General features: G+C 43.1%; 1 protein-coding gene across 3 annotated transcripts in view; it reads left to right on the top strand.

The window, feature by feature from the left end:
- EXPH5 (exophilin 5) overlaps positions 1 to 11,491 on the top strand; it is a 75,270-nt gene that overhangs the window by 42,325 nt on the left and 21,454 nt on the right. For all 3 annotated transcript variants that reach the window (XM_023516065.1, XM_023516067.1, XM_023516066.1), the window contains exons 2-3: positions 915 to 1,075; positions 3,644 to 3,797. In XM_023516065.1, the coding sequence (XP_023371833.1) occupies positions 915 to 1,075; positions 3,644 to 3,797 (315 nt within the window). The remainder of the gene's footprint in view (positions 1 to 914; positions 1,076 to 3,643; positions 3,798 to 11,491) is intronic.

Raw genomic sequence — 11,491 nt, 5'->3', positions numbered from 1 at the left:
GGGTCCGGGCTGGGGATTCGAACCCGCCACCTTAGGTGTACGTGGCTGGCGCCTTAGCCGCTTGAGCCATAGGCGCTGAGCCAGCTATTTTTTTTGTTGCAGTTTGGCCAGGGCCGGGTTTGAACCAGCCACCCTTGGTATATGGGCGCCCTACCCACTGAGCCACAGTTGCCACCCTAGATCAGTATTTTCATTTGAAAGAGGACTAAGCAGGAAAGGGCAAAAAAGAAGGAAAAAAGAAGTGATGATAGAATTTCAGGCCTGGTAGATGCTTTTGTGCTCTAGATGCCTTTTCCTGTTGGTCTGAAATTATACTTTCCCTTTCTGCCTTTGCAATAACCCAGTGCTCGTTCATAGGCTTTCATGTTTTTGTGTTTTTGAGTTTCACTGTCTGAGGCCATTATATTCAATAATTTCTTTTCCGAATGTCAGCTTTTTATCGTTGCCCACTGCCTAGACAAGTAAGGGTCCTATTTCATTCACTGTTGAATCCCCACAGCCTCCATGGGGCCTCAATAAACATTTAATTAATTAGGATTGCTCAATAAATATTTAATGCATTAAAAATGAATGAGTAATCAGAGCTAGAATATTCTAGTTTCTGCATGTCACTCGGGCATCTGTCACTCAGTTGCCCTACGTGTTCTTAGGACAGGTTTTAGCACATTGCTCAATTCAGGTTGCTCTGAATTATTTTAATTACTGGGAAAAACCTATAAGTTGTCATTCTATTTTGAAGAATACACCTAAAATATATACACAGTGGTGAAAAGAAAAATCTGACTAGAGTCAACTTTTTTCTAGACTCATATTTTATGCTTTTCTTCCATTAGGTGAAGTTTTGTTCACCACATGAACATGTACCAGACGTGAATGAATTTAAAGGGTGCATTAATATTTTTATTTTATTTCAGCAAACTTCAGAAGACAAAGCGGGATATCAGATGGCTTCAAGGAGTGACCGGTGAATGGTTTGAAGAAATTCAAAGAAAAAAGTTTTGCAATGAAACAGATGTTAGCCAAATGTTAAAACAACCACTTACATATAGGCTAAGGAAGGAGATGGCAAAAAATGGTAAGAAAATAATTTTATTGGCTCAGCTCCATGGCACAGTGGTTAGGGCGCCAGTCATATACACCAAGGGTGGTGAGTTCGAACCCAGCCCGGGCCAGCTAACTGCCATGCAGTTGCAATGACAACTGCAACAAAAAATAGCCAGGTGTTGTGGCGGGCACTTATAGTCCCAGCTACGTGGAAGGCTAAGGCAAGAGAATCGCTTCAGCCCAAGAGTTTGAGGTTGCTGTGAGCTGTGATGCCACAGCACTCTACCAAAGGTGACATAGTCAAACTCTGTTTCAAAAAAAAAATAATAATAGGGTGGTGCCTGTGGCTCAAAGGAGTAGGGCACCAGCCCCATATGCCGGAGGTGGCGGGTTCAAACCCAGCCCTGGCCAAAAACTGCAAAAAATAATAATAATAATAATAAATAATAATTTTATTTAATTTTTTTTTCTTTTTCTGTGGTATATTATTGTAGATAATGGCTCAGTGACTCTCCAAGTTAACCAATCCATGTTTAGGACTATTTTAAAGTCGTAAAGCACCAAAGTTTTACAACATACATTAAAAACGTGAACTGAAATTTTACTGTACTGTCGGGCTCAGCATTATTTTTAGAATCAGGCAGGATGGCATAGTAATGAGGAACACAGCCATTGGTTAAAAAAAAAAAAAAGGCCTGGGTCAAGTTCTCTACTTTGTCTCTACCCATGTCATCTATCCAAGTTATTCATTCTCTGTAACTCTCAATTTTCCCATCCTTATTTTTTTAAACTTTACTGAAATTAATATAAGGGTTCAATTTTTAGGTTACGTTGTTCTCACTTCCAGGGTAAAGCTCCATTTGTAGAAGAGCCCCTCACCCAGGGGGCGTGTTATTCACCCTCACGATGTGCACATTAGGTGAATTTTCTCATCTTTAAATGGCTTGTATTGAATTTTCTCATCTTTAAATAGTTGCTCATTTTGCCTCAGTCCAGGGATGTCCTCATGGGATGGTCATAAGAACTGGGTAAAATTGTGTATGTAAAGTATTAAGCCAGAACACAGTAAGCACTTAAATAAATGGGATGATGATAAGGAAGGAAGAGGAAGCACAGAAGGGGTAGTTGGGGGAGGAAAGAATCAGAGGAGACGAGAGACAGAGAGAGAGAGAGAGAGAGAGAGAGAGAGGGAAGGTAGCAGAAGGCCTGTCCCTCTTGTGGTACTGCAGTAAACTCTGTAAATGAATTCTTTTAACGCCATCTATGCACATTCTAACTGTGTGACTACCAGCATGTGCTTAATGAAGGTACTAAAACCCACTTTCACAGGGCTATTGTGAAAATAACAAAGTACATTAGAAATTACAACATATTAAAATAGTATAAAATATCTCTCTACTGATACAAAGTCACGCCGAGTGCTCTTGTGTGTATTACTAACATTAGAACGTCATCAAGCATGTGTCAATAATACTATTTCTAAACTTATCATGTATTGATAATATCTTAGAACACCCCTAATAAACAAATCTATCTAAAAAGACTCACAGTTCATTTTTAGATCAGCCCCATATATGCCATGGGGTCTTTTCCCTTATTCTAAATTCCTCTAATATTTATAAAGTCAGCATGTCCAAAAGTATTAAGGTGTTATGGACTTTGTATATATTGATGTTACCTTTGAGTTTTAATACTCAAGTATAAAGCTATTATATTATATATTATCTATACATAGGGTGTGTGTTATGCATATACAGGTTGGCTATCTCTTTCCTGAAATGCTTGAAACCAGAGGTGTTCCAGAATGTGGAATATTTGCATTGTATATACTTACCACTGAGCATCCCAAATCTGAAACGCACCCATGAGCATTTCCTTTGAGCCTCATGTAGGTGCTCACAAAGTTTAAGATTTTGGAGCACCATGGATTTTGAACTTTTGGATTTGGGTTGCTCAACCTGTAAATGTTATGTGCGAACACACAGGTGAAACGTTATATGTAGCAAATACATACGCACAGAGACAGATGTTGGAAAGAATAAGAAACGGTCTAAGTGACTTCATTTTCTTTCCCTTTGCTGACTTTGATATAAAAGCTATGTAGGTGATACCTGTCACCATGATTTTAAAGTATGAAACTGCTGAAGGACACAGTGGTCAAGCAACATGAGAACTGGATGGGCTTCCTGACTTCCTAGCTTGGATTTAGATAGCCGTGGAAGCCATGCTGAAAAGACTGACACAGCTGGCATGAGAGGAGGGACTCCGATCCCCAGTACTGACTTAAACCTTACTACCTGTGAGGATTTTCTATGCTTAGCAGAACCACCAGAGGCACAGGACTCTGAAATGAAGCCTCTGACTCCCCTTAATTCCTGAGGTCTTCAGGGGAGGATACCTCCATTTTTAGACGGCATTGAGCAGCAGTTCTCAACCTGTGGGTCGCAACCCACAGGAACTGTATTAAAGGGCATTAGGAAGGTTGAGAACCACTGGCATAGAGGGAGAGAGGGAAATAAGAGTGAATGCTTTATTCTTTTAAGTTTATTTACCTGGAAATATTTTAATGATACAAAAGTTTTGCAATTTTTTTTTTCAGAATTAGAAACATCAAGATCTAAAAATTTAACTAATCAAAAAAAACCAACATCTGTTCCTTCCCGGCTGAGCTTCAGATCATCACTTGCCTCTCTGTTCTCATTCAGGAAATCTGGAAAGGAGACTTCAAAGCTTCAATCTCAAGGGCAGAAAGGGTGAGTTAAACTCAGATCATGTGACAGCCTGTAACTTATCTGATCTCAGCGGCCAGCAGCCTGTTTTGTGTCCAGAATGTTTAATGTTTGTTCTTAGAATTTCAACTCAGATAGTAACAAAAGAAACAGGACTTGTTTGTTTTTAGGAAACAGGAATTGAGCTCACGTAGTGACCAAATCCTTATAAAACCATAAACTTGGCTCACCTGAAATCCAACTTCTAAGCCGTGGCAGGGGTGGTGCATTTGATGAATGATGGATTAAAACTTGGGAAATAGTAACAGTCTTTCCACTGCTTCAAGAGGTGGATCCAGGAAGAGATAACTAAATTAAAATTACTCCTCCTTTAGTGAGTATGTGTGTCATAAGGAGAGTAGGGTATAAAGACTATGTGAGAGCAGATATGAAATGAGCAAAGGCGTTGCCAGGGGTAGAGAAAGTCAAGTTCAAAAATGGGGGGAAATGCATTCCCAGAAATATGAGGGCAGCTGTTCCCGTGCGGTTGCCCAGCGCTTAAATATAAGGTTTTGGGAGGAAATGTTTTTGGAGCAGTAGGAATGTCGTTTCCAGGCAGTTCCTGGTTGAGAACTGTATAAATCAGTTCTCTTGACTCACTGTGGGGTTGGATTGTTTTGTGAAAAACAAGCAAGGCTGTGCTTCTGTGCAGTCGAGCTGACTGCTAAATATTTTCGGCACGTCTTCCTGGTTACAGCTTCCCACCCTCTTAAGGTGTTGGCTTGGCACGTGATGTGTTCCGTGAGCCTGAAACCATTAAGAGAGCGTTGCAGCACCGAATAAAAGGTGTTGGAGGTCACTGGCACTGAAAAACAAGAGCCAGCAAGCCACTGGCGGGGCGTGTGATGAGGCGCTGGGACTCGGCAAAGCCCTGTCCTCCCCTCTTGGGCGGATGGAAGGTTTTTTACTTCCAGCTTTCACCTGAGGTTGTTTTTGGCTGATGAAATAATGAAGAGCTGAACAAAATGTAGACCTACTCTATGTGACTGTCTCTACCACAGTCACTTTGAAAGGAAATACTCTTCAAATCGGTGAGTTGCTTTTCTTTGTAAGAAATGTTTGAGACTCTAATGAGTCTCTCATTTGGGGGATTTAAAATTGGGGAGTATTTCTTGCACAGGGAATACTTCTTTTAAGGGGAAAAGAAACATTCCTAATGTGTGGTGGAGCTAGGATTTATGATGTAATTTGTACTTTAGGTGATTTTCTTGAGACAGAGTATTGCACAGCTGAACAATCTGATTTAATAAACCAAGAAAAGTTGAGGAACCTGTTAATTCTCTGGGCAAATTATTTCCAAGCTCGTATTGCAAGTTACTGCAGAAGTGGTTAAAGAAGATAAAAGATCTGTAATCTTAATTCTGGGTGTCATGTATTTGGGTTATAAACCAGCTTTGAAAAATTGAAACTCTTGCGAAATTTTGTTTTGCAAATTTCCTTCTTAGATACCGAAATGACTTGTAGCTCTTTTAACCAAACTCAAACACAGAACAGCAGGCAGACCCAAAACACATTTCATCATTTAAGTGTATGTATGTGTTTATTAGTTTTCAGCACTTATCTTCTTTACATACATTTTACTTTTAAAATGTAAGTAGGAATATTTAACATTTTCCTTAATATTAGTTATCCTTTATTGGTAAATATTTATTAATTCTGCTGGCATGGAATATAATAAAGGCACTGTGTTTTGCTCCTAAGAAGTTTCGGAAGATAAAATTTAAAATCGTGTCCTCTAGATTTTTAAATTTGAATGTGACCTAAGTATTTGGATATAAATCCTACATGTGAGGGAGGAAGTATTTTTTTAAGGGGAGTGTTCTGCTATGGCAAGTAATACAAAATTGTGTGTCATACATTCTGGGGAGCTCTTTAACCTCAGGCAGAACCTAACTTTCTTTGGAAGTTCTGATCCTTGAAAATACAAAATCAGCCTTCAAATTACAGACTCATTCAGGAGTTCCGATCTGCCTATGACTATAAGGAGGGGCTGACAAAGGGCTGGGGAGGCACAGTCATCCTGGGCCAGGCAGCAGTCAGGTTTCTACTTGCAGAAGCCATCAAGGGCTGGACTTGGTCACATTTGGTGCTCTGGATAACAAGTCAGCAAAGCAGTTTAGAGGATCTTCTGCAAATCAAAAAAAAAAAAAAAATAACCGACAGATGGCAAAAGACAGCCTTCTGTTCAGCTCTAAAAATCTTGCTTATCAGAGAAATTTCTTTTTCTCTTTTAAGCTTTCCTTTTACCCGAGAAATGACACTGGATGATGGGTCACCCTCCCCAGCCCTTTGTCATTTCACCAGATATACTCATCACTTTAAGGCTCAGCCAGTGAAAGTATACGGTACCATGAAGCTTTGATTTCTTTTATTATTATTTTTAGTTGTTGCATTTTTGGCCAGGCCGGGTTTGAACCCACCACCTCCGGTATATGGGGCCGGCGCCCTACTCCTTGAGCCACAGGCACTGCCCTGATTTCTTAATAGTTAGATAAGAAGCCATGGGAACTTGACTTCGTGAATGTATAAAAAGGCAAAAAGCCTTACCGTTCCTGCTTCAGATATGATTTGTTCCTCCTTCCAAATTTAATACACTTCCCAAATTATTTCATTATGACTTTAAATGTATTTATAAATGATTGACCCCACCCTGACCCCAGGAAAAAAATTTCCCATTCGTATATTTATTGATTGATTTGTTTTTATTTTTTTGAGGCAGTCTCAAGCTGTTGCCCTGGGTAGAGTGCCGTGGCATCACAGCTCACAGCAACATCAAAGTCTTGGGCTTAAGGGATTGTCTTGCCTTAGCCTCCCAAGTAGCTGGGACTACAGGTGCCTGACACAATGCCTGGCTATTTTTTTTTGTTCTTGTTGTATTTGTCATTGTTGTTTTAGCTGGCCCCCGCCGGGTTTGAACCTGCCAGCCTTGGTGTATGTGGCCGGTGCTGTAACCACCCACTTATTTATTTCTTATTTTCCAGTAAATTCAAGAAAAGTATACATTGCACACATTCCCCCAACATTTTCCTGTAAGTCGTGTTTCCATGTGCCTTGTTATGGGGTCTCTAGTGCATGTAACATGTGGTGCTCAGCTCCTACCACAGAATTTCAGTAACTCCATCATTCCACAGCATCCTTCTAGAGTTCAGTAGGTATCAAATAGTGTGGGCCATGAACTTAGAAATGCAGTCTTCTTGGCTGCCAAGAAGAATCTACAGTTGTTCCAGACGCCCAGTTACTTTACCAGTGCCTTTCCCACCATGAAGGAAGATGCGGCTGTCCTTCAGCTGCAAAGAGCTTTGGTGGATCCACCTAGCTGTTTTTCAGACATGCCCAAATTTGCCTGATCCATGGGGCACACACAGCTTAGGCCATCTAGCTGCAACCACGGGTTACATAAGCAAAAAGGTCGAATTTAATTTGGAACATTAAAAAGCCAGATCACATTTTCTGCTGGATGTGTCTTCCCTCTCCCTCTCCCTCTCTCTCTCTCTCAGTTCCTTCCGCCCCCCCTCCCCCGCCCCCGCCCCAGCCAGGTGTCCGACTGTGCCTGCTTCCTCTCTTCTAGCCCCTGCCTGTGTCTGAGTCAGAAGACACAGGACCCCAAGACACCCAGACCTGGGGGGAGGGGAGTAGAGCAAATAAGATCCTTCTTTAAGAAACACCTTCCCTAGTCCCAGGTGAGGTGTCCACAAAAGAACAGCAGGTGTGATGGCAAAAGGGAGAAGCAAGACAAAGGGAGTGGTTCTGAGTTTAATCCTGGGTTCCTACTTGATATATTTACAGAATCTCGTCATCAATATCAAAATCATGCCAGATTATTAGGCCCCAACCTTGTGATTCTGATTCAGAAGCTCTTAAGTAGGCTGCAGGGAGCTTTATTCATTTATTTGGAAATTTGGATGCTCAGTCAGGTTTGGGAATCATGTGACTTAGTTTATTCCCACCATGATAAGGGCTGTCAGAATTCCTGGCATGAGTGATTGTAGCCAACATGATACTCTCGTTAGTCCCACTCTGGATTAGACACTGGGTTAGTACTGGAGATAAAATAATGAAATTAAACGAGAATCCCTGCCTGAGGGACTTTGGGATCTAGTAGGGAACACCAGATGACCACAGAACTCTGGGAAGCGCCAGTTACATCGTGACCATCATGGATCTGTGTGAATTGTGGCAGCTTCTGGCAAGTGACATTGAAAGGTTTTGAGGAAGGGGTGCTTTTTAGAGTTGACAGAGGGATACCAGGGGCCACAGCTGCAACCTGGGTACCAGCCAGGGACATGATGATTGTGGCATAACGTGCCATGTGCTCTGGTAGTGCACGACATTCCTGCCAGGAGAACATGCAGGAGAAGCCCTGAGCTCAGATTGGAGCATCCAGAGGCCTTCTTGGAAGAGAAGGGCCAATTTTTGAAGGACAAATAAGACTGAGCCAGGCAATTAAGAGTCCAGAGGCTGCACCTGTCAAAAGGAATAGCACAAGCAAAGGTGCAGAGACTGGCGCAAACAGGCATTCACCTGCTGGGCTCTGTGACCCAGGAAAGGTGAGAACTGGTGAGCTGGGGCGGGAGGACTTGGCAGAGCCCCCAGTGCAGGCACCTTTTACGTAAATATGCAATGCAATGCCGTGTGAAGGAGCCTGAACTTGATCCTGTAGGCAGTGGGGAGCCATTAATCACTTTCAAAATAATACCACTCTTACTCTTTTTTTCTTTTTTTTGAGACAGAGTCTCAAGCTGTCACCCTGGATAGAGTGCTGTGGTGTCACAGCTCACAGTAACCTCAAACTCTTTGGGCTTAAGTGATTCTCTTGCCTCAGTCCCCCAAGTACCTAGGACTACAGGTGCTTGCCGCAACACCCAGCTATGTTCTTTTTTGTTGCAGTTGTCATTGATGATTAGCTGGCCCGGACCACCACCCTCGGTGCATGTGGTCGGCACCTAACCACTGTGCTACGGGCGCTGCCCACTCTTACCCTTTATTACATTTCCATAACAGACAAACAACCTGTAGATCTCGGCAAACACTGACATTTCAATATACTTCCACATGCATATGTGCATGTGTGTATATTTTTTCCATTGGTTTTTGAACAGAGAAGTGACATAATCAGATTTTCATGTAGAAAGATCACTTTAGCTCAGTGGTTTCAACCATGAGTGATTTTGTCCCCTGAAGGATGTTTAGCAGTGTCAGAAAAAATGATTTTGGTTTTCACAACTGAAGGGGGTGTGCAGTCGATTTCCAGTGGGTGGGAGCCAAGGACGCTGCTAAATGTCCCACCACACACGCGCGAGTCACCACCTCGAAGAAGAGCCAGCCGGGCCAGCCGTGAAGCTCTGCTCTCGCTCTGTAGCACAAGGATAGAGTTGAGGGGCAAAATCAGAGCCCGAGAGACCAGTAAGAGACTGTGGAGATAGCGATGGTGTGGAGGCAATGAGGAAGGGAAAAAACAGGTAGATTTGTGCAAGATTTAGAACAGAATCATGAGAGCCAATGGGGTGTGTAGGTGAGGAAGGCAAATGAGCTTTCCACTCTGATTTGTGGAACTAGGTAGATGATGAAGAAACGAAGAGGAAAGCAGATGTGGTAAGGATGAGAATGAAATGCATTCGTTCATTTACGCAAAAACCCTGCTTGAAGAATACCACGGATAGCACCGTGGGACAAAACAGGCCTTGCATGCCCAGGCTTTCATCTTGTGAGGACAAAAAAAAGAAATAGAGAAACAGTCCAAACAGTGGTGAGATGGGGAAGATCCACACACTGTGGGAAGACAGATGAGGGGTAGAGATCTCAGACCAAGTCTGGGTAGGTTCCTACAAAAAACAACATTTATAGTGATTATTCAAGTATAACATAGTTATCCAGGCAAAGAAGTGGTAGAAAAGTATTTGGGGTAAAATAAAAGTATGTGCATAGGCTCAGTGACCCATCAGATTCCCTGTGGCAGAGGGATACAGGGACGTGAGTTACAAGGCTGGAAAGCAGGAAGGGACTAGTACCGGGCCTTACAGATCCAGAAAAGAATTTCAACTTTTACCTGAGAGCAAATGGAAGCGTGCTGGAAGTGGCATGATTCAGTTTATACTGATAACTCGGGCTGAAGTATAGAGAATGGACGGGGCTGGGGCGAAGCCTGGGGACGGAAGGACAGTTGAAGGGGCTACTGCAATAATAAAGGCAAAAGATGGTGAATGTCTCAACTAGAGCAAAGGCAGGGAGATGCAGAGGTGGGGGTGGATGCGAGAGGGATTTCTGAGTTTGAATCAACAGGACTTGTGCATTCATTGGATAGGAAGGCGTGAGGTTAGAAAGAGAGTGTGGAGTCGTGCTGGACGCGTAGGGTCTGCACATCCAGGGGCATCCAGGTGGAGTGCTCAGTGGTTCACGTGTGCTCCACCAACACTTGGGGGGACGTCACCTAGGGCTCTGGTCAGGAAGAAGTATTCTTGAGCCCCACTGTACTCTATTGAATCATTTCTGAATAGTCGCTGCAAATGTATGAAAACGAGAGAATATTGAATGAAGGTGAAATTAATTTGACAAGTCTAGATACAGGGACCTAGGCAGGATTAGTGTGGGGAGATGAGAGTTTAAGGGGTGTGTGTGTGGTGGGGGGAAGCTCACTAGATAAAAGAAAAGCCTTGTGTCACATAAGGATTTTTTGGCTAATACCTCTTAAGATTTGTAGCAGGGCTTGCTAAGATCATTTTGGCATTTCAGACAGATCTTTCTATTGGAGGTATGAAGAATGGAAAGGCATCCAGGAGAGCAGCTGTGAAAGTTTAGTATCAAGCAGAGTAATTAGAGACGAAGTGGGGCTATATTAATGTGTGAGAACTCTAAGAGACGGGCATCAGTCAGGCTTGTGAGTAAATGCAGAAGACAAGGTGTCTTGGCATCGTCTGAATGACCAAGTTCAGCTAGCTTTTACCAGCGTAGCTTTTGTGGTGTGACTGTTGCTTTTATTCACTCTCCCAAGTAGAAGTTGTTTGCCTCAGAAACCTGGGAGTGGGTGCAGGGCCGCTGGGCCTCCAGAATGGCTGAGTGCTGCACCCTCCACCTAGGTGCATGAGGACTCAGACAGTCACGCACACCCTTAGGTGAGCGTGCGTCCTTCCTGGTACGCGCACCCTTGCACTTGGGGGCAGCCCAGGTCAGTTGCGCTACAGGCTTCCTCTGGCCCTTCCTCTACACCTTCCACTGGCCAGCCATCTTCTTCTGCCAGCCCCAGAAACCTGCCTCTGCTGTTCTCATTCCCAGTCACAGGTAGGGTCTGCAGAACTGGTGAAGAGCACTGAGCTGTGGGCATGTAGCAGGAGGGACACAGCCTGACAGGCCCCAGGAAAGAATCTTCACAATCTAACTTGTAGTCTAGCTGCAGGCATAGTAAATTACCTGGCCGTTCCCAACCTCCCCTGCAACATTCCCATCTCGAAGCTTTTCCTTCCAAGTTCTTTTCGCCTCTTGTGCCATCTTCTCCCTGTCGCCTTCTCTGTTCATCCCAGAAGTGCCTGCTGGGCCCTCTGCATTTTTCAGGGTACTTCACTTACCACTATTGATCTTATCAGATCTTGGCTTGTATTTGGTTTCTCTATGTATTTAATCTTTCCTGTTGTTAAAAGTTCTCAGAGAATTGAGTACGTTGGATTCTTTTTTTTTTTTTTTTTTTT

The sequence above is a fragment of the Otolemur garnettii genome, unplaced genomic scaffold, assembly GCF_000181295.1.
Source record: "Otolemur garnettii isolate 467f Iridium unplaced genomic scaffold, OtoGar3 scaffold00086, whole genome shotgun sequence".
Classification (NCBI taxonomy): Eukaryota; Metazoa; Chordata; class Mammalia; order Primates; family Galagidae; genus Otolemur; species Otolemur garnettii.
This window is presented reverse-complemented; position numbering and strand designations above follow the sequence as displayed.